The sequence below is a fragment of the Vitis riparia genome, chromosome 6 (genome assembly GCF_004353265.1).
Source record: "Vitis riparia cultivar Riparia Gloire de Montpellier isolate 1030 chromosome 6, EGFV_Vit.rip_1.0, whole genome shotgun sequence".
NCBI lineage: Eukaryota > Viridiplantae > Streptophyta > Magnoliopsida > Vitales > Vitaceae > Vitis > Vitis riparia.
Window position 1 is genome coordinate 1,351,196 of NC_048436.1, and position 21,957 is coordinate 1,373,152.

The following is a 21,957-nucleotide window of genomic DNA, read 5'->3' on the forward strand; positions in this document are numbered from 1 at the left end:
TTATATTTTATAAACTCAAATTCCGATTTTATGATTTTTTTTTTCATATGAGTGTATGAAAACAAGTTTTTCCCAAATATAATTTGCACAATAATTTTTTTTAAAAAAAAGTTGGCTCATAGGTGGATGAGGTGAAAAATGCCCCTCACATTATTTTATGAATCATATAAGAGATGTGTGGCTCATCAAGGGTATTTTTATATATAAAATAAAAATTTTTGTTTTGAAAACACGATGTTTATTTTTAATCAAATCAGATAAATTTTAACTTTTTAATCAAATATAACAAATTTTGTTAGAATTAATTAGTTAAAAGAGATGAAATAATTCATCTTTTGTGTTTTTACTTGAAAAATAATCAATTTTTAACATAAATATCATTGACTATTTCTAGTATTTACTGGTAGATTTAAAAAAAAAGTTATTTTTACCAAAAAAAAAAAATAAGAATAAGAATATTTTTATCAAATTATTATAAAAAAAGAATAAAGGGTTAGATATTCAAAATTGGTTTCAATGTCCTCTTAATCAAATAACCTATTTTGTTAAAAAGGATGAACATAAGGATTTACGAATGGTAAAATAGGATTACCTTTTTTTACCAGCGGTAAATTTGATGGTATTCTGTACAAATAGTGAAAGGGGCTTCCTGAATAAAAAGGTGGGTCGAGGGTTTGTTCTCTTCCATTGCGTTTCTCAACTTCCAAAGAATCTCTCTGCCGATAGCTTTTTCGGGTACCCTTTCTCTATATTTTCCCTCTCGTCTTTGCTATTTTTATTTTATTTTTTCAAAATTTCTCTATTTATTTTCCTCTAATTCAAGCTGTTATTTGATGCACCGTGCGTTTGGTTGCTGAGAAAACGCAGTAGCAGAAAAGAAAAATTTTCAATTTTCATTTATAGAGACCTGAGAAAACTGAACCTTTCACTTAGCTACGCCTTCTATTAAAATGTTTGGCGTAGTTGATGCGAGATTCGGAACTCGTGCAACAAAAAAACATGAATTTTCCCACTTATTGAAGGAAAATATGAATTTTCTTGGATGAAATCTTGAGCTAATTGACAACAGTTGTACATTGAGTTGGGTTTTGTGAAGATGGCTTGTGGGTTTGTGGGATTAGTATTTTTGTTGTTTGGTTTGGGAAATAAATTTATAGTTTTTGGCATTGATTCATTGATACATGATCGGGTTTTTGTTCCTGAAGCGTGGGCCTCCAGTGGACGGTGGCTAAGCGTACTTAATCTAATATCTAGCCGGGGCAAAGATTTAGAGGCCAAGAAACTTAGGGGAAATTTTTGCAGTGTGGGTTATAGTGTTTTGATGTAATCCTTTTCAAATGGGAGTCATTCGGAAGATAAGAGAGAATTTTTTTCCTTTTTTCTTCTTTTTTTAAAAAAAAAAAACGAAGAAGAAGAAGCAGAAGAAAGGATCACAGGAAAATAATAGTAGATATGGAAAAATGATAGGTATTGTATACCTTGAGTCGCTTTTTTGGCGTCTCTTTTTATATGACATTTTTCTTTACCTATCAAAAAAATAAAAAATATGGAAAAATGATGATAGAAAATGTTTATGCACATAAGTTTGACTATATGCAAAACAAAATGAAGTCATACAAAGGGATAACAGAAAGAAATGTTTTGGTTTGCATGGGGCATCCAAATTCCCTACAAATGGTTTGGGATATATAATTAGGAACTATGAGTTTGGTATGGGTTCAGATTGAAGATCTTTTTTAATCTATCTTTATGGATGTAAGCTCTATTTTATACATAGGAACAAACTGATATGCTTAGATCCCAACATGAATATGCATATTCAGGGAGGTGAATTGGGGTAAGCTGCCTCTATGTTGATGAGATTGTTGCCTATGTATAATTCTATCGGATTTTGCTTCTAGTGCTCTTTAACAATTCCATGTTGAAGATTCTGTGATGTAATTCTGCTTACAAGTCAATATTATACATCTATAACCTCTCAAATAAAAATTATTCCTTTTCAATTGCATTAATCATAGGTATTTTTTCTTTCTTCTTTTCTCATTGATTCTATGTTTGGTTGCTGAGAGAGTTATTTATTATTTGGCACCTGAAGAAACAAATGGGAGCTTAGTACAACTATTTGGCTTGTCTGAGTTTTGGAAACCAAAGCATCATACCACACAAGATCCTTGACCTTTTATTTTTCTTTACTGTTTCTCAGATTTCATAAATGCCAAATGGGGGGTAATTTTTTTTTATTTTTTATTTTTGATAGATAAAGAAAAGACGTATATAAGGAAAAAAGGATACACAAAAAACAGTGCCCTCAAAGTATACAGTAAAAGCCTAAAGGCTTAGCCCAGAGGGGAAGGGAAAGAAGCAAAAAACATCACCTGTCTTTACTTAAAGCCTAACCAATTAATGAAGTTAACAAGAGAAATAGGACTCGTATCTATAGACACCCTAGACCAAGACCACAGATTACATATAAAAGAATTACCCATCCTTTGTCAAGCTTAATGGAGAGAAACTGTCCGTTGTCAAGTCCCTGTCATTTGTCATTTATGCATAAACTCAGCTAATGGATAATTATATTTTATTCTCATTGTCAGTAATCTTTTGAGAAGTTTTTGTTTGAAGCATGATGGTCATTTCTGATTTCAATTATTGTGTGTCAATTTATTGCAGGAAGCGGCACTAATTGGTACGTTTAGTTTGGAACTGGTATTATTTTTGTGAGATTGGGCAATTTTTGGCTTCACTCTCCTTCCTGTTATATCTGAATTGCTAAAATTTCCAATTGGGCACTTCAATGTTGTTTGTTTTTTCACCTTGGTTTATCTTGGAGCATCGTGATTGTCCCGTAATTCTACTGTCTATGATTTAATGTCTTTGTTCATATATGATTCTTCTCTTTATTCTTACATTTTTTGGGGGGGGCTACACCCTCCTGGAATGAAGATGCTTGAAAGCTTAAACTTGTCAATATTCTTTTTGGTTGCTGTCTTATTCTGATATCGAGACATTCATTTTTTGATTTCTTTCTTTCTTCTTTGTTTTTTGGTTGGTCTTGGCACCAGATTCATAATCCTCTTGATTATCATTCGGAAATCTCTTTTGCCTGTCTCTTTTAGTACTGCTACTATTGTTATCATTATCCCTTTTAATAAGTTGTCTTTCACAATGCAACCTGGTCTTTCACATTGCAACCTCTTGGACTCATATTTCATAACACGGGTTCAATTGAAATTCATACTCTGCAACTCCTTTTGGCCTTTCATTTTGTTTCCACCTTTCGATATATGTATACTTCTTCCCATGAATTCTTCTGGCTTCTATACCTTCTTCACAGTTGCCTTGCAAGCTTACTTAATTAGATACATAAGATGCCAAGGGCAAAGGCAAATGCATCAGCAACCTGTAAGCCAGTTGAACCTGAAAAGCTAAGCGAGCCTGAAAAGCCAGTTGAGTCTGATGAGAGGGTGGATCTTGATGAAGACAATGATCCTGATGAGGCAATGGATGAAGAGGTCGAGTATGAAGAAGTAGAGGTAGAAGAAGAAGTGGAAGAGGTGGAAGAAGAGGTAGAGGAAGAGGAAGTGGAAGAAGAAGAAGAAGAAGTAGAGGAAGAAGAGGAAGAAGAAGAGGCTAATGAAGCTGATGAACAGAAAAGCCCAAGTGGTGGTGGAGGGAAGATTGAAGACGAGGATGAGAGCAAAAAACATGCTGAGCTTCTTGCCCTGCCAGCTCATGGTTCTGAAGTATATGTCGGTGGTATTTCACAAGATGCTTCTGAGGAGGACTTGAAGAGCTTTTGCGAGTCTGTAGGAGAAGTAACTGAAGTAAGCTATACTTCTGTTTATCCTGTACCCAGTTTAAGTGCTCTGTATAAAGACTAATGCCATCATATTATCCAATTACAGGTTAGAATAATGAAAGGCAAGGATTCGGGTGAGAACAAGGGCTTTGCATTTGTGACCTTTAGAAATGTAGAATTGGCTTCTAAAGCAATTGAGGAGCTGAATAATACTGAATTTAAGGTAACACAATCTTCTTGTGCATTGTGTTTTTCTGAGCCAATGATATTCTGAGACTTGGTTGACTTAGTGGTACTTTCTGTTCTGAGTTTATTACCCCTAAAATATTACCCCGGATTTAACTGAAAACCTTGCAAGAAAAAAAAAAGAAAAAGAAAAAGAAAAATGGAAGAAGAAGAACTAGTGAAGAGGTTTTAAGGAATCTTGGGGGAATTTTCTTTGATTCCATTGTTTTATGCAGAACAGATCTAGAATTGCTCTTTTTGGGAAATTATCATTTAAAACAAAAAAAAAATGCTGTCTTGAAGCATGTTGGTTATGGACTTATGGTGAACGCTAGGCATTGTTAAAATTGCTGAGTGTTTTCTTCTTTCTCTCTTTCTCATGCAAACACACAGGGGAGAAAAATAAAATGTTCAACATCTCAAGCAAAGCATCGTCTGTTCATTGGTAATGTTCCTAGAAGCTGGGGAGAAGAAGATATAAAGAAGGTGGTGACTGAGATTGGACCTGGAGTTACAGCTGTTGAACTGGTGAAGGTTAGTGCGATCTTGTTATTAGTTTTATTGTAGTTATTGTTTCTGGACATGTATATCTGCTCTCTCTCTCTCTCTCTCTCTTTCCATTTGTTGGCCTGATTATTAATCATTATGAAACTGTGCATTCATCATTGCCAATGGTTTGATTTTTATTTTATTTTTTTGCATTTTGCTTGTTTATTTATTTTTTGGTTAACAGGATATGAAGAACTCTAGCAACAACCGTGGCTTTGCTTTTATTGACTATTATAACCATGCATGTGCTGAATATTCGAGGCAGAAGATGATGAACCCGAAATTCAAACTAGACAATAATGCTCCTACTGTGAGCTGGGCTGACCCTAAGAATGCTGATTCTTCTCCTGCTTCACAGGTTTTCCAAGTTCATTTATTTATTTTTTGTTTCAAGGTTGTCTCACAGCAAGATGAGCAGTCAATGCACAATTCATGTGACAGGGACACTGGCATGGGTATTGGTATTTAACATTGTGACTTCTAAACCACATGAAGTACAATAATATTTTGGTGCCAGAACTTATCTGATATGCATACTCTTTTTTTTCCTTTGGACCAGAAAGAACAATTCAGTTCATTGATATGCATACATCTTGGTGAATTCAAGAGACTGAAATGCTAAAACAGTCATGATCCTACTAAAAAAATTCCACTTCATTTTGATCAGAAAAAAGAAAAAAAAAAGGAAGAAAAAATCCACTTCATTAAACCCATAGCAAGAGTGCTAGGATTGAGCTTCTGACAGAGGACAAGATAAGAAATAAGAAGCTCGGTGGTGTCTGTTAAATTACATTAAATCAATTGGATGATCATTCCCATCTCATGATTGGAATGTTATTGAGCTATTATCCTTCATAAAGACATGATTTCCTGACGGAAAAAATCTCTGTCCTGACCAGGACAAAAAAAAAAAAAAACAGAAGAATTAAAAAAAAAGAAAAAATTTACCTATCAAAACGAGAAAGTATTATCCTTCATTTCATGAACTAGTGCTATGGAGTATGGATGTGTGTTTTCCTGCATTATGTTGCAATTTGTTGTGGGGTGTATTGTTCTTCAAAAGCTGGAATTGATCACCTCGAACTTCTTGTTGTCTCATGCAGGTGAAAGCAGTATACGTGAAGAATTTGCCGAAGAACATAACCCAAGATCAGTTAAAGCAGCTTTTTGAACACCATGGAAAAATCACGAAAGTGGTTTTACCACCAGCAAAATCTGGACAGGAAAAGAGTAGAATTGGTTTTGTACACTTTGCAGAGAGGTCAAGTGCTATGAAAGCCCTTAAGAACACTGAGAAATATGAGATAGATGGTGATCATTACTTTACTTTACTAGTGTCTCTCCTCCCTCCTTGAAGAAAATAAATAAAAAAGAGGGAAAAAGAAAGCAAGTACAAACTCTTACATATGTTGGCTTTTTTTTTTTTTTTCCTGATTTTCAGGCCAGGTTTTGGAGTGTTCTCTTGCAAAGCCTCAGGCAGATCAGAAATCTGTTGGTGGATCTAATTCACAAAAGTCAGGTTTGCTTTCAAGTTATCCACCTCGTGTAGGTTATGGTTTTGTTGGTGGTGGCTATGGTGCTCTAGGTGCAGGTTATGGCACAGCAGGCTTTGCACAGGTGAGATGGCTGCATGTATTTATTTGTTTAAATTTGTTGATCGTTTTGTATCTTTTAATTGATAATCAGGTGGATGGTAATTCCTTCTTACAATTAGCTTCATAAAACTAGGCCCAATGAAATATTGAGATATTTCTTTACTGGTAACAACATGAAAGGTTGAAACAATTATAATAACAGTTCAGTGAATTGTCTCTGCTTTATTTTCTTTATTTTTTCTGCATCTTCTTTGAAATCTTCATTCTCTTTATGAAGCCCAGGAATACACAGAGAATTGGCTACACATTAAGTTAACATTTACAGCACATTCTAATGGGCAGTTATGAACTAACAAACATGAAATTTTTGGCATTAGGTTCATAAGCTATCTTCTAAAAGTATGACTTTCTATGTCATAGTCTGGACCAAATTATGAGTTAAGGTGATTTGATGAATCTAAGTATTCCTCTGGTGTGGCCATTTTTTTTTTCCCTCTATTTTTTGAGGGTTTTTTTTTTTTTTTTGTGTGTGTGTGTGTGTGTGTGTTTTGTTTTTTGTTTGTTTGTTTGTTTGTTTTTCTTTTCTTTTCTTTTGTGGGGTGTTTTTTTAGGCAGTGGGTTGTTGCCCTAGCAAGCCATAGGAGTGGTTTTATGTTTGTGGCAGGGTGCATAGGAAAGATAAAATACCGGAGGACTTACAGGCTAACAAGTCAATTGAGCAAGATTCAGGGAACAGATTGCCCTGCCTTTTTCTTTAAAAGTAATCCATAATTTTGGTTATCTGGAACCATTTTGTTAGGAAATTTGCTAGTCCATGCAGGTTTTGAGACATTCTACTTGTTGGTTGGCAGTAGAGTAACTAATCTATTGATAGTTCTGTCCATCGCATACCTACACTTCATATGCCAACCTAGATTGTTCAAGAACTTCAAGACACTCGCTGGGTCTAACTAATCTGTCAGACGTTGCTGTTTTCCTTCCTTATATGCATCAAACTTGGGTTCTTGAATGAAAATTTGGATTAACTTTAGTGAGGCTAACACTTCTTTCTATCCTGTTTTTCTGAATCCATCCAAGGAAGCTAGTAGTATCAAGGTTTGCATTTCTTCCTGCAGCAATCTTCCTTGGAATCTCTGTTTCAGGAGAAAATCCCATACTCTAAGAAGTGGAACTGGCTGCTTTCTTTCATCTTTTGAACAATGTGTATCTTTCTCTTTTCTTCATAAAGTACCAAATATTTTTTTTCCGGTAAATCCATTTGTTGTTTTTAAAAGACATCCAGGAACCATTGACAATACCAGTTAAAGTGGCATTCTTGAACCGACCAGCCATCTAAAAGTTTAATGTATTATTGTGAATAAGCATGCACCTGAACAAGTTCAACATAAGGGAAACTGTATGATCCATAGCACAATCCTTGAACATGCCACCCTAGTAAGGTAGCAGTAAGATTTCCAGGACATTAATGACAGCGAGCATCATCAAACATTAAAGAGGAGCACAAACTGCAAGCAAAATAGGAAAGATCATCTCTTTACAGCATCTCTGCACAATGTTGCTTAGTTACCATGTTGACAACATTGCAGGATTTCATGAACATGCTGATTCAAGCTTAATTGCCCTGTCAAATTCATAAAATACTGTTTTTTTTGTCACAATAGCTCAATCTGTCGTGGAATTTCTGAATGAGTTTTAAAATTATAGGCTAGATAGATATGGAATATCCAATTCCTTTGCTTGACAGGTACATGTATTGCTACCATGACCTTGTGGAGACTGAGAACAAATCTTTGGATGCCTAAAGCACACCTGTAAGTTGTTTCGTGGTTGACTTTATGCCACAGGTATGGCACTAGGGTTGACCAAGGTCTACCATGCTTCCCCTTATAATAGGATTGCTGGCCTTTAATCTGTTTGCCTTTAATCTGTTTACACTAGCAAATATTGTCCGTCCTTTAGAAATCATACTAGTATTAGAAAACTTAATTCGCATTCAGGTGATGTGCTATCACTTTTCATGGACTTCTGCCCTAAGTAACTTTCAGAAGTTATTTATTCCCTTCTGATTATTGTAGATTAATTATGTAGGAAGCACTGTGCAATAGTACAAGAACAATAGCATACCTCAAAGTCAAAGTTGTCCACTGCATCGTTTGATCTTTACATTGACTGATTCACTTCACTTTTAGATGTAATAAAATGCTGGTGGGTTTTCTAAAAGAAAATTCCTGGACAAGTACATGTTTTTGCTCAAAATACCCATTTACAAACTTCATCCAATATTGCTGTAAAGTTTATGAAAAAGAGTACAGCATGCTATCTTGATGTCCTATGTGTACTGTACGCTGCAAAAGGTGTAGATTTCAAAATAAATTCTGGTTCATACATCAGAACATAAAGGAAGCACATGTTAAACACGAGAAACATCAATAATGAATATAACATAGTGTTTTGGTGAGCATTGATGTTGGAGAGAACGATTGTCTATCAATTGACCAAATTATCTTTCTTAGTAGCTAAAATTTATCTCAATAGATCTCTTTCAATCTACTCAAGCCTGTAAGTAACTTGATTGGGAGCACAAACGAGAACAAATAAGGATTTTCAGTATGCAATTCTGAATCAAACTAATTTTGCCTCCTAGTATATATAGGTTTTCTTCAACATATCCAAATGCTTCAGACCTATCCACCTCCATATCTGACACTCTTTTCTCCTAGTTCTCCCCAAGAGAACCAACCTAGATTCTTGCAAGGCTACCTAGTATCCCACAAAAACTTCTTTTGTCACTTGGTGACTAACAAGTAGGTACAGGCTTGTAGAATAGGTGGGATGCGAAGCTGGTGGTTAGGAAGAATCATTGTGCCCTTAGAAATTAATATCTCAGTTTTAACAATATTTTCGGATATTGTTTAAAGGGAAAAAAAAGAAAGAGGATATCTTTCTCAAAATAAGGCAAAAACAAGCTAAAAACAGAGGGAAAAAAAAATTCCCTGAGTACTGCCAAAACCATAGGAACACGAAACACCAGCAGTAAATGCAATAATCATGGATCTTTCTGTATTAAAGGAAAAGGGATATCATGCAAACTATAGTCATTAGAGGCATTCCTAGGCCTTGGTATAATGGCTCCCTAGCTATAGCACCTTGTTTGTCAAGTCACATGACCTGTTGAAGAGTCACACCTTGTCCTTTTTTTCTCTTTTTTTTCTTTTTGTCCTTTTGCAATTTGCAATTTTATTCTTGAAATTTGTGGCTGTATATTGGAATTTTATTTAATCACATTGATTTTTTTTTTTATTGGATGCTTATTTAAATGCTTGGAATCTTTTTTATTATTATTATTGCTTGGATTGGACTTTTTAGATTATATTTGGTGATTATGAGAGTATAATAAATGTTTGCATGTCCACAACTACACTGATTTATAAAATTGACATGCACCCATAAGTTACAACTTGCTTGGCTTAGGTACATACATTAGGTTGTGCTTTAGTGCATGTTGCTCCTTTCAGAACAATGTTGCCAATTCCTCTAAAGCCCTAGCTCTCTTATAACTTAGGCCTTCAAAAAAAGGAGGCTATCATTTTTTTTTGATAAGTAAAGGGAAGTGTATTAAAATGAAAGAGGAGACACCAAACTAGTGCCCTCTAGGTATACAGGGAGTATACAAAAGCAGCCCACCGACTCTAAACCAAGGTAGCGGGACGAAACCCCTACCTATAACTAAAGCATAGCCACTCAAAAAAGCTAACAAGAGACCGATGGCTGAAAACTATAGACACCCTAACCCAAGACCAGATTACATACAAAAGAATGTTTCAACCTTTGGATTGACAACACCTCATTCCCAAAAGCCAACAAATTTCTTTTCTTCCAAACTGACCAAAATATACATAAGGGGGCCATTTGCCACGCCTTTTTACGGATTTTCCCCACAAACGCTTCATGCCACCCAAGGAGAGTTTCCTTAACTGTACCAGAAAGAACCCACTCCACACCAAAGAGAGAAAAAAGAAGATTCCACAATGCCCTCATCATAATACAATGGAGTAAAAGGTGATCCACCGTTTCTGCTTTAGCAAGACAAAGAAACACCTATTTGCCAAAGAATAACCCCTCAGCTGGAGTTGGTCCAAAGTTAAGATTTTGCCCCAGGAAGCTTCCCAAGCGAAAAAAATTACCTTAGGAGGCACACACGCTCTCCAAATACCAACATAAGGGAACAAAGCAAAACCACCAGGCTCCAGAGTAGAGTAGAGCGACTTGACTGAGAAAACACCACTTCTAGATGCTGTCCAAACCATCTTATCCTCGTTCTCCCTTTGCACCCTAAATGCTTGGATTTTTAGCATAAACTGTTCCATCATCTCAATTTCCCAGTCATTAAGCGCCTTTGAGAAAAGAGGGGTCCAACCATCCCCTACACCATCTAGGTTCCACACTTCCGATACCCAGGCATCTTTAGCCCGGGAAATGGCAAAAAGAGAAGGGAAGGACTCGTAGAGAGGCTCATCTCCACACCACTTATCCTTCCAGAATCTCACTCTCCGACCATTACCCACGCGGAAGGCTAAATTGCTATACATACCCAACCACTCCTTTCTAATAGCTTTCCAAAGCCCTACACCATGCCTCCCACTTTCGGCCCGAGTACACCAACCCCCCTCCTCTACACCATATTTGTGACTGATCACTTGCTTCCACAAAGCCTCACTTTCAATGGCAAAACGCCAATTCCACTTACCCAAGAGAGCTTTATTCATCAACGCTAAGTTTCTTACCCCCAAACCACCTTTCTTTCTTTCCAGACAAACCAGATTCCACCTAACAAGATGAGGCCTCTGATCAAGAGCACCTCCCCCCCACAGGAAGTTCCTCTGAATCTTCTCCAACCTCATCCTTACTTTTTTGGGCAAAAGGAAAAGAGACATGAAGTAGACCGGCAAACTGGAAAGAGTGCTCCGAATTAGGGTGAGTCTTCCCCCTTTGGAAATATACTGTCTCTTCCACATAGCCAACATTTTCCTAAACCTCTCTTCAACACTATCCCCCCCCCCCTCCCCCCCCCAAAAAAAAGGAGGCTATCATGTCCCTTGATGAATCAATTGTCATGGGCTTCTACTGCCTAATGATGCCCAGCTGATTGAGGACTGCTCTTCAATAATGAGATTATTCCTAATTCCTATGTCTGATGCCATTTTCAAATTTTCTAACAACTCTAAGTACTCAACTTTATTGGTCCATATCATATTGATTTGGAGTAGATGCATGGTGCATCTCATTTGTAATCTTTAAATGTTTTCAAAAACAAATTTGCTTGGGTGGCACAATAAGCTTCAATGGTAATTCAACCTGAATTTCCTGGTTACCAATCAGCTTCCTAATTCATTCTCTATATAAAAATTTTAATCATTTTTTAATAATTTTTTTTTTTTGTTTCTATTGACAAGAAAATTTTATTAGAAGCACTTACAAAAAATGGGCACAATCCAGGTACACCAAAAGTATGTAAAAAGCGCCAAATGGGGCCAATTTACCAAGATCAATAGTAATAAAAAAGGGCAAAGACATAGGACTCGCATCCAAAGACTTCTTAGACCACAAGAAAAGAGAACAAATAAGTTTTTTAAAACTTGAACCAATTGCTTTGAATCTTTGGACATCCTCTGGCTTCACTCCCTTTATGTAGTCCAAAACAAGCAAAAGAAGTTACTCTTTTATATGCTTATTCCCAACAAAGCTGCAATGGCATCCTAAATAAACCTTTTTGACTGCCCAAGGGAGGGCTCTAGCCCAGGAGAGGACAATCAAAGATGGTAAGAAAGGTCACGGAGCATGAGCTAGACTACAATAGATCAGGAGCTGGAAAATCCAAGCAAGCTGCCTCCAAATCCTTAGCGATGAGACATGGTGATCTCTTGGTTACAAACATCCATAGAGAAGCCAAGAAGCAAACTCTATGCCATGTGGCCCATACTCCTCTACTACCCCTGCTTGTCCTCAAAAGGTCATTGCAACCAGATCACTTAACAATTAATAAATCTCATTATTAAAGCACACTATTTCACACCCTTAAGCCAAAATCCTCAAAGGAAATAACTATTATTCTGGGAATTTTTAATGAGCTACCAAAGAATATCCCAACTAAGGAGCTTGTAGCTCATGAACAATGATATTCCCTGTTCTCCAAACACAATATGTTTTTGCTGATGGCTTTATTAGGCCTTTGGTTTCCAACCATGTGACCTGTGGGTTATTAACCATGCAAAACCTTTGCCTTTATGGGGAAAAAATTAATTTAGCTGGAAGTTAGCCACATTATGGCCCATGGAGATGAACTGTAAGAGGGATGTAGGAGAGAATCCTGTTGTATCCAAAACTAATGTCTCTAATAGATTTTTTCATGCAGGAGAGGATTATTTTCTTGTCTTCATTGTTAACTCAGTCATTACTCACTTTATCCATCTCTTTGATGCTTATAGTAGTAGTATGGGTTTTTTATTCCTGTTGTCATATTCTTGAGTTTCTAGTCATTGTAATATTGAACTTCAACAGAAACTCTGATATAGGACAACCCTAGGATGGTTGCCTATTCTCAAAAGTAGGTGGGTTAGGGTTTTATTTTTAGGGTGTAAGGAGAGGAACAAGGAATAAATTTTATGGTAAAGAAAACATATAAGATGAGAAATAGAGAGAAAGAAGAAACAATGAAGAAATATCGAAAACCTTAGAGTCTCACTAAGGCCTTCTAGGAATCTCACCTAGAAGGAAATCAATGGAGTCTCACCATTGAGGATTGCAACACTTGCAATGAAAGAAAATATAATATTATTAATATCAATTTATCCCTTTGATTTACCTTGATTAGTCTAGGCTTCTCTAAGAAATCCAAAGTCTACTAGGACTCTAATAACCTATTATGACTCTAATTCTTATTATAACATCCAAAGAATACTAGGACTCTAGTTGAAGACAGAAATGTTTCTAGACCCAAGAATGATCTTTGATATTTCTGTTCAGCTTAACTCGCCAAGATAGCCTAGTTGGTTAGTGTTTGCAATCAAAAGCTCTTCCCTTTTTGGAGGTAGGGAGTTGGAGCCCATCAGAAAAAGCTTCATTTGGTGGGGTGATTGATTGCTTGTATGGATAAGAAGTAAGGAAGGCACAATCTTGATAGTCTACATTGATGATATCATGAATATTGTATTCTTGTATTGAGGAAAAAGTATGGGAAGGACCTTGAAGGTCTCAGTGGAGAGGAAGACATTCTGGGTTAGTTTCGAGGGAGAGATCGGAGGAAGATGGTGTTCACTAACAGAGCACAGTAAAGGCTCTGTTTTCGTCTTAGGTTTTGAGAAGGAAGAGGTTAGCTGGTTGATAGAACAATTGACAAAGGCCATTGAGATGAAGATTTTTATGGGTTTCAACAGAAAATTTAGAGGAAAGAACAGAGTTCATCTATTGGAGGTTGGCTTCAACGTACATGGCAGGTTTATAAGATTATCAGAATTCGCCTCCAGAAGGAAGTCAACCTTTCTGGTAATACTTGAGGGGGACAATGGCAGGGGATGGGAACTTTTAAAGGAAGCGTTGTATTCAATGCTGGTGGTCCCCTCCTCGGGTTTTGACGAAAAAGGTAGGCAGAGCAGGGAAGGAAGGAATTTGCACAAATTCGTGGGTCCCTTGCAACGGTCCTTCGCGAATGTAGTCAGAGAAGAAAGACCGAGGAGAGGCGGCCTTGTTTCTGTAGGGAGATGGGTGAGGGCCGTGGTGTGCGAATGTCACAATGATTCTGTTAACTGGGATGAGGTTGGCCGGGCTATGGCGAGAAGGTTAGGGCACAAAGGCGTGGTGACAGTGGTTCCATTCGCCGGAGGAAAAGGATTGTTTTTTGTAGAAACCTTAGAGGAGGTTGTATCACTACACGAGTCAAGGTTCATCAGGATTAAAGGAGGAAATACAGTCTTGTTGAGAAGATGGTCGCCAAAGGAAAACTCAGAATTAAAGGGGAAATTCAAGGAAGGTTGGATTGAGTTAAGGGGTTTACCATTCCATTTATGGTCTGAGGTTCACTTGAAGAAAATCATGGAGCAGTGGGGGACGGTGACATTGGTGTACATTGAAATTTTTTGATCTAAGCAAAGCTAGGGTGAGAGTTGTTATGAAAGAAAGATCGGTGCTTCCCGCTTTGATTGAGGTGGTAGATGGGGGTTGGGATTTCACAGTCTCAGTTACAGTGGTAGGAAAAGAAGACGACATGCAGGCTAGAAAAATGGGTGAGTCAACTCGGCATTTGGCTGAGGCTCACTCGGGGATAGTTGGTAGAAGGAGGGAAGATGAAGATCGATCAACGGCTGGAAAGGGGTCCTCGGCTGGGGCAGATGATAAATCAATGGAGTGGAGAGGTGGTCAAAAGGCTGGAAATGCTCCCGGGAGGACACGTGGAATGAATTGGACGGAAGAGGGAAACAGCTGGCCTCCAACGTCTTTCAATTCAAATTTTAAAAGACTGAAAGCAGGAGGTGTTGGGCCAAAGCAGGTTGGTAAGGTCAAAGCCCAGTCAAATCTCGTGGATGAGATCTGGGCCTCCAAACATTTGTCAAGGGCCTAATCTTTTAGTAAGCCCAGGCCTATGTCAGAAAATGATGTGGGCTGGAAGAGGGAAGCCCCTGGGAAAGGCCTGATCCAGCAGATGGGCCAAGAGTTGGGCGGTAAGCAAAACAGTTCGTTGAAGGGCCCGTCACACAGAGCTACTCACGCTGCAAAGGGGAAGGCGAAGGTAGGCTACGAGGACTCTGAAATTCAACGGAGGGACCCCACGGTGATGCGTGGTTCAAAGAAGCCGTGGAATGTCCTACTTCCGTCAAGCTCTGTAAGCCGACAAGGGGATCGAAGCCGAGAAGAGCCAGTTACGATTGAGAGATCGCCGACAGGTAGCGATACTCTTTCAGTGGAAGAAGTCGCCGAAATGGGATCTCTTTTGTTTCAAGGGGGTTCCGAGGAAGGAACGACGCCGACGGAGGAAATCAAGGAACAAAGGAATACTCCTAGGGTTCCTTTTATGTCAAAAGAGAAGGAGAAAATGCGCAATAATGCTATAGGAGAAGACGGAGAAGGTGTTAAGGGCTTTGTGGGTTATTCTCATAGTGGATCTTCAGTCTCAGATCATCCTTCTTATCACGCGAACAAAGAAAAAGGACTTATCTTTGGGGGGGACTGTGGAATGACGAAAGTGGGAATTTTCCAGGTATCTGCTCATCATACTTCTCAGCCTTCTCTGCCTTTACGGTATCCCTTCTCTGGTGTGGCTCCTCCATACCAAAGTCCTTTTGATCCCGATCTCTCCATTTCAGCCTTTCATTCCCAGTTTCCTATGAAAAACCGAGTGTTAACTGAAAATCGCTTAAAAAAAAAAAGTGACGTTGGGGATCATCATCTCGGGTATGTTGGCAATCCTAATCATGTTGAAGTGGAGTCCCAGATGGCTGGAATGAATCTGATGTCTGAGAGCTTTAAGTATGATAAGACCAATCCCAGCTCGCCTCACGGGGTCCCTATTCTGGGCACAGTAAGCAAGGGAGACTCAGATTTCTCCTAGATGAGTGGCTTCCAAATAGAAGGTCTTTCCCCTAGCAAAATGGCTCAAGTTTGTGAAGTCTTGAGTTCCTTGGATATTAAGGTGTACTCAAGACGAAAGAACAGAATTGCCATAGGCAATTGAGCTTTGGTGGTGATGGTCTAGAGTTTTAGGGGCAGTGAGGTGTTTTTATGAGGATCATAAGTTGGAATATAAGGGGGTTGGGATCTAGGACAAAGAGGAGGGTGGTTAAGGATTTTCTACGGCTTCAGAATCCGGATGTAGTGATGTTTCAGGAAACAAAAAGAGAGGTGTGTGACAGAAGGTTTGTAGGTAGTGTCTGGTTGGTTAGGAATAAGGAGTGGGCTATTCTTCCGGCGTGCGGGGCTTCAGGAGGGATTTTGATCATTTGGGACTCAAAAAAAATGAGAGGTGAGGAGGTGGTAATAGGATCCTTTTCCCTCTCAGTCAAGTTCTTGTTGGATGGAAGCGGACCATTGTGGTTGTCTGCAGTCTATGGTCCAAACAATCCCTCAATTAGGAAGGAGTTTTGGGTGGAGATGTTAGACCTTTTTGGCCTTACTTATCCCTCATGGTGTGTTGGAGGTGACTTCAATGTTATAAGGAGAAGATCAGAAAAACTGGGGGGATCTGGAGTCACTTCCAGCATGAGGGATTTTGATGGTTTTATAAGAGAATGCGAATTACATGATCCCCCATTAAGGAATGCCTCTTTTACTTGGTCAAACATGCAGGAGTCACCGGTGTGTAAGAGATTGGATCGGTTTCTCTATTCAAATGAGTGGGAGCTTTCCTTCCCTCAAAGCCTTCAAGAAGTACTTCCTAGATGGACATCAGATCACTGGCCGATTGTCTTGGATACTAATCCGTTCAAGTGGGGACCAACACCTTTTAGGTTTGAGAATATGTGGTTGCAACATCATAATTTCAAAGAGAGCTTTAGCAGTTGGTGGAGAGAATTTGAAGGAAATGGTTGGGAAGGTCACAAGTTCATGAGGAAGTTACAATTCGTTAAGGCAAAATTGAAAGATTGGAATAAGAATACGTTTGGAATGCTTAAGGAAAGGAAAAAAACCATATTGGATGAAATAGCTAACATTGATGCCATTGAACAAGAAGGGGCTCTCTCTTCTGATCTTGCAGCTCAAAGAGTTATAAGAAAAGGGGAGTTAGAGGAGCTAATTTTAAGGGAAGAAATTCATTGGAAACAAAAAGCTAAGGTAAAATGGGTTAAGGAGGGGGATTGTAACTCAAAGCTGTTTCATAAAGTGGCTAATGGGAGACGTAACAAGAACTTCATCAAATTCTTGGAGAATGAAGGAGGTTTGGTGTTGGACAGTTCCGAGAGCATCACAGAGGAGATATTACTATATTTCAAAAAACTCTACTCGAGTCCTCCTGGCGAGTCATGGAGAGTAGAAGGTATTGATTGGTCCCCTATTTCAGAAGAGAGTGCTTCTAGGTTGGATTCCCCTTTCGCTGAAGCAGAGATCTTTAATGCCATCTTTCAGTTAGATAGGGATAAGACGCCGGGGCCTGATGGTTTCACCATAGCAGTATTTCAGGACTGTTGGGATGTGATCAAGGAAGACTTAGTGAGGGTGTTTGCAGAGTTTCACAATAGTGGGATTATTAATCAAAACACTAATGCTTCCTTCATAGTCCTTTTGCCTAAAAAGAGTCAGTCAAAGAAGATTTCGGATTTTAGACCTATCAGTTTGATCACTTGTCTATATAAGATAATAGCAAAAGTATTGTCAAGGCGTCTAAGAGGAGTTCTACAAGAGACCATCCACTCCACTCAAGGTGCTTTTGTTCAAGGGAGACAAATTCTGGATGCAATTCTTATAGCCAATGAGATTGTGGACGAGAAAAAGTGATCAAGGGAGGAGGGAGTTGTGTTCAAGATAGACTTTGAAAAGGCTTATGACCATGTGAAATGGGATTTTTTAGATCACGTGTTGGAGAAGAAGGGTTTTAGTTCTAAATGGAGGAGTTGGATGAGAGGTTGTCTATCGTCGGTCTCTTATGCTATTCTATTGAACGGTAATGCTAAAGGATGGGTCAAGGCATCTAGAGGTTTAAGACAAGGTGACCCTTCATCCCCTTTCCTATTCACTATTGTTGCAGATGTGTTGAGTAGAATGTTGTTGAAAGCTGAGGAAAGAAATTTGCTGGAGGGCTTCAGGGTAGGTAGAAATAGATGTAGGGTGACCCATCTGCAATTCGCAAATGATACTATCCTATTTGCTAACCCTAGAGAGGAAGAATTGCAAACTCTTAAGAGTTTATTGTTAGTGTTTGGTCAAATCTCTGGGCTTAAGGTCAATCTTGACAAGAGTAATCTTTTTGGCATCAACTTTGATCAGAATCACCTCTCTAGGTTAGCGTTGTTGCTTAACTGCAAGGCTTCAGATTGGCCCATTCTTTATCTGGGTCTTCCTTTGGGAGGGAACCCAACTGCTTGTGGATTCTGGGATCCAGTGATTGAGAGAATCTCTAGGAGATTAGACGGATGGCAAAAGGCTTACTTATCTTTTGGTGGTAGGATAACTCTCCTACACTCTTGCCTTTCCCATATCCCTAGCTACTTCCTTTCTTTGTTTAAGATTCCAGCTTCAGTGGCTGCAAAAATCGAGAGGATGCAAAGGGACTTTCTATGGTCAGGGGTTGGGGAAGGTAAAAGAGATCATCTTGTTAGGTGGGAAGCAGTGTGCAAGCCGAGAGTTATAGGGGGTTTGGGGATTGGGAAGATTCCTTTAAGGAATCGTGCTCTTCTAGGGAAATGGTTGTGGAGGTTCCCTAGGGAGAGTACATCTCTTTGGCATCAGGTTATTCTTAGCATATACGGGACACACTCAAATGGTTGGGATGCCAATACTATAGTCAGATGGTCACACCGGTGTCCTTGGAAGGCCATAGCACAAGGCTTTCAGGATTTTTCCAAGTATACTCGGTTTATCGTAGGAGATGGGGAAAGAATTCGCTTTTGGGAAGATTTGTGGTGGGGGGACCAAATTTTAAAAGACCAATATCCAAGACTATTTCGAGTAGTAATGGATAAAAATATTCCAATATCTTCAATCTTTGGTTCGTCTCGCCCTTTCTCATGGAACTTTAATTTCCATCATAATCTAACCGATTCTGAGATAGAAGATCTAGAACGCCTCATGTACTCTCTAGATTGTATGAACTTATCCACTTCCGCTTCAGACGCGAGATCATGGTCCTTATTGTCTTCAGGTTTGTTCACAGTCAAATCTTTCTTTACAGCCCTGTCCCAAATGCTTGATTCATCTCCATTTTTCCCCACTAAGTTTGTTTGGAAATCTCAAGTCCCTTTCAAAGTTAAGGCCTTTGTCTGGCTTGTGGCACATAAGAAGGTGAATACCAATGACTTGCTACAATTGAGGAGACCCCACAAAGCTATTAGCCCTGACATATGTAAGTTGTGTATGGAACAAGGAGAATCAGCAGATCATCTCTTTCTCCATTGTTCAGTGACGTTGGGGTTGTGGCACAGACTTTTTCAGCTAGCCAAGATGGATTGGGTTCCTCCGAAAAGCATTTCAGACATGATGTTCATCAATTACAAAGGATTTGGAAAGTCCAAGAGAGGGGTAATTCTATGGCAAAACGCGAGTATAGCGTTAATCTGGGTTGTGTGGCGGGAAAGAAATGCTAGGACATTTGAGGACAAGGCTAGGAATTCAGGGAATCTTGGGGATTCCATTCATTTCCTTGCGTCCTTTTGGGCGTTTTGTTCAGCGGGTTTTAAGGGCACCCCCCTTAACGTATTACAACTTGATTGGCTATCAGTGTGTAGTTCCAATAGTTCCAATGGGACGGCCTAGTGTATTGTTATTTTTTCATGTTGTTTAGTTTTTCTTTTGGAGGGAGGATTCCTCATCCTCCTTTTGTACTTCTTTTTCTATCAATATATTCTTGCGTGGTTTCCTATCAAAAAAAAAAAAAAAAAGAATACTAGGACTCTAATAACCTATCATGACTCAAATTCTAATTATGTTATAACTTAACTAGCTAATCTTAATTAGACTCCAACAAATACCAATCTTAATTCAATTCTAATTAATATTAATCCTACTTAAAGTTTATTTAGGTCTTCCCTTTCCTCCTTAAATAAACTTTAAAAAGCTTTCCCCCGTCAAACTCCCCTTGGAATTTGGGCCTGATCCGTGTTGGCCTTTTCTATCTCATCTTGAGAGTGAATGTGTAATATCAGGCTGGTAATGGCAATGCTACAAGGTTTAGGCTCTTTCCTGGCTCGTCTTCTGATAAAAGGGGGGCTGTTCTGTGATTATTTAATGTCAGCATGGACTTTTCCTACACAGCAGGTTGCAGTGTGACTGGATCTCCATTATGTACAATAGTTAAAATAGGGCTGACATTCTTGTGCAATTTGTAACCTCCTTGCCAGTAGCCACAAAATTGTTTTGTTGCCGCTTTTTGCTTTCTTCTAATGCCTTGGTGGTTCTTTTGCTCTGTCTTCTGCGTTACGACACTCCACTTTTATTTCAGTTGTGATTAATGAATTTATTTGAAAACCCTTGGGTGATGTTAGGAGAATGAGGATGGCGCCACTGAGGATAAGAAGGATGGTGATGATATAGCCTAGCAAGTTGCAAAGTAGATGGTTTCTCTTGTGGGAGACCTTTTACCTCCTTGAGTGTGTAGAGAGTTTTTTTTTTTTTTTGGGTACATTTTTCCACCTTAAGCTGTGCAACTTGATTTGTTTTTTTTTTTGGAACAGCATAGGCATACCTCTTTTTCCTTGACATATATTTGGATCTCTTGTCCTTTGTACATATCTTTTTAAAACAATGAATTTGTTGTCTCCAATGAAAAGAAAGAGAAGAAATTAAAAAAAGAAAACAAAAAAGAAAAAGAAAAAGGAAAAGGAAAACAAACAAACAAACAAACAAGGAGATGATTATGTTGATAGGAAGGATGCTAGGTGATAGTGGAGGAGAAGCTTGCGTCAATCACTACACTAGCAAATATATGTTCTTTTAGTACTTAGATACGTGTTCTATAAAATGTTTGTTCTATTCAATCGAGTGTTCAATGTTGTTTCTAATTTGATATTCTTTCCGCTTATCTGGATGTTTTAATGATCTTAGTGGGGGATTTTAAGCTTCTCCTCACCATTCATGGAATCATCTTGTTATACTGGTTCCTTCTTCAAAAGAATGCCAGAGTTGATCAAAACCTGGTGATGACATAAGATTGACCCCAACCGTAGACCCAATAAACACCAACTGAACTCCAGTTTTTCCTGTTCTACATACCAAACCTTGTATATTTCTTAAAGTAGGAAACATATACTGTTAATGTTTTGATGAATTATATGATACATTAGTGGAACTTGAATTCTAGGCTGCAATCAAGAGGTTATAAAATGAGTGTCAATCACGGCTGTTTGCTTCTTTATTATTCACTGTCCATTGAAGTTCTATAACTTCTAGATTTCTGCTGATTCTGAAATGCATTTGTCTTGCAGCCACTGATCTATGGGAGGGGACCAACTCCTGCTGGTATGGCAATGATGCCAATGCTTCTCCCTGACGGGCGGATTGGATATGTCTTGTAAGCACCGGCTATGCTACCCAATCTTCTTTTTCTTCTATTTTCTTAACAGAAAATAAAATAAAATTTCCTGCTGATTTGTATGCTTGGGAATTGAAAGCCCAATGACATTTATGTTTCCACCCTCTTTGTAGGCAACAGCCAGGAGCACAGCCACACACCCCACCTTCACATCAGAGAAGTAGTGGCAGGGGTGGGAGTGGGAGTGGCAGCAAGAGTGGTGGGAGCTCTAGCAGGGGAAGGCACAACAACGATGGTGGCCATGGAAGGAGGTATCACCCATATTAAACTGCAGGGGAGAGCAGCGGCAATGGTTCCAATTTACTGCTTACCTTGAGTGCCCATTGTGGAGGGAATTAGGTGTGAGGACAGAGGGAGGGAATCTCTTTGCTCCTATTCCTATGTGTGATTTCTACTATTATGCCATTTGAGATTATTTAGTGTTTCACTATAAGTAGTATTTAACCTTCAACTCCATAAACATTCTTCTTCTTGTCTTGTTGGCATCATTAGTTCATTCAGTTCCTAAGTAGTTATAGGCTTGCGGGCCATAAAACAAGACTTGAACTGGGCCGTCCTTA

The 21,957-nt window shown here is 38.6% G+C and overlaps 1 protein-coding gene across 1 annotated transcript; it reads left to right on the forward strand.

The window, feature by feature from the left end:
- The first annotated feature begins 660 nt into the window (after nucleotides 1-660).
- On the forward strand, nucleotides 661-21,935 carry LOC117916058 (heterogeneous nuclear ribonucleoprotein Q-like). Its single transcript, XM_034831865.1, has 10 exons — nucleotides 661-735; nucleotides 2,671-2,686; nucleotides 3,335-3,824; nucleotides 3,906-4,022; nucleotides 4,418-4,558; nucleotides 4,758-4,931; nucleotides 5,677-5,884; nucleotides 6,015-6,190; nucleotides 21,291-21,376; nucleotides 21,511-21,935. Exons 3-10 carry the CDS (start codon nucleotides 3,369-3,371, stop codon nucleotides 21,662-21,664), a joined length of 1,512 nt encoding a protein of 503 aa, XP_034687756.1. The 5' UTR covers nucleotides 661-735; nucleotides 2,671-2,686; nucleotides 3,335-3,368; the 3' UTR covers nucleotides 21,665-21,935.
- The last annotated feature ends 22 nt before the right edge of the window (nucleotides 21,936-21,957 follow it).

What these genes read in the sequence shown, in the direction of transcription:
- LOC117916058 (XM_034831865.1), top strand. Translation starts at nt 3,369, where the DNA reads ATGCCAAGGGCAAAGGCAAATGCATCAGCAACCTGTAAGCCAGTTGAA. An exon ending in CTGTAGGAGAAGTAACTGAA is followed by an intron (nt 3,825 to 3,905) that starts GTAAGCTATACT and finishes ATCCAATTACAG; the next exon opens with GTTAGAATAATGAAAGGCAA. An exon ending in TGAATAATACTGAATTTAAG is followed by an intron (nt 4,023 to 4,417) that starts GTAACACAATCT and finishes GCAAACACACAG; the next exon opens with GGGAGAAAAATAAAATGTTC.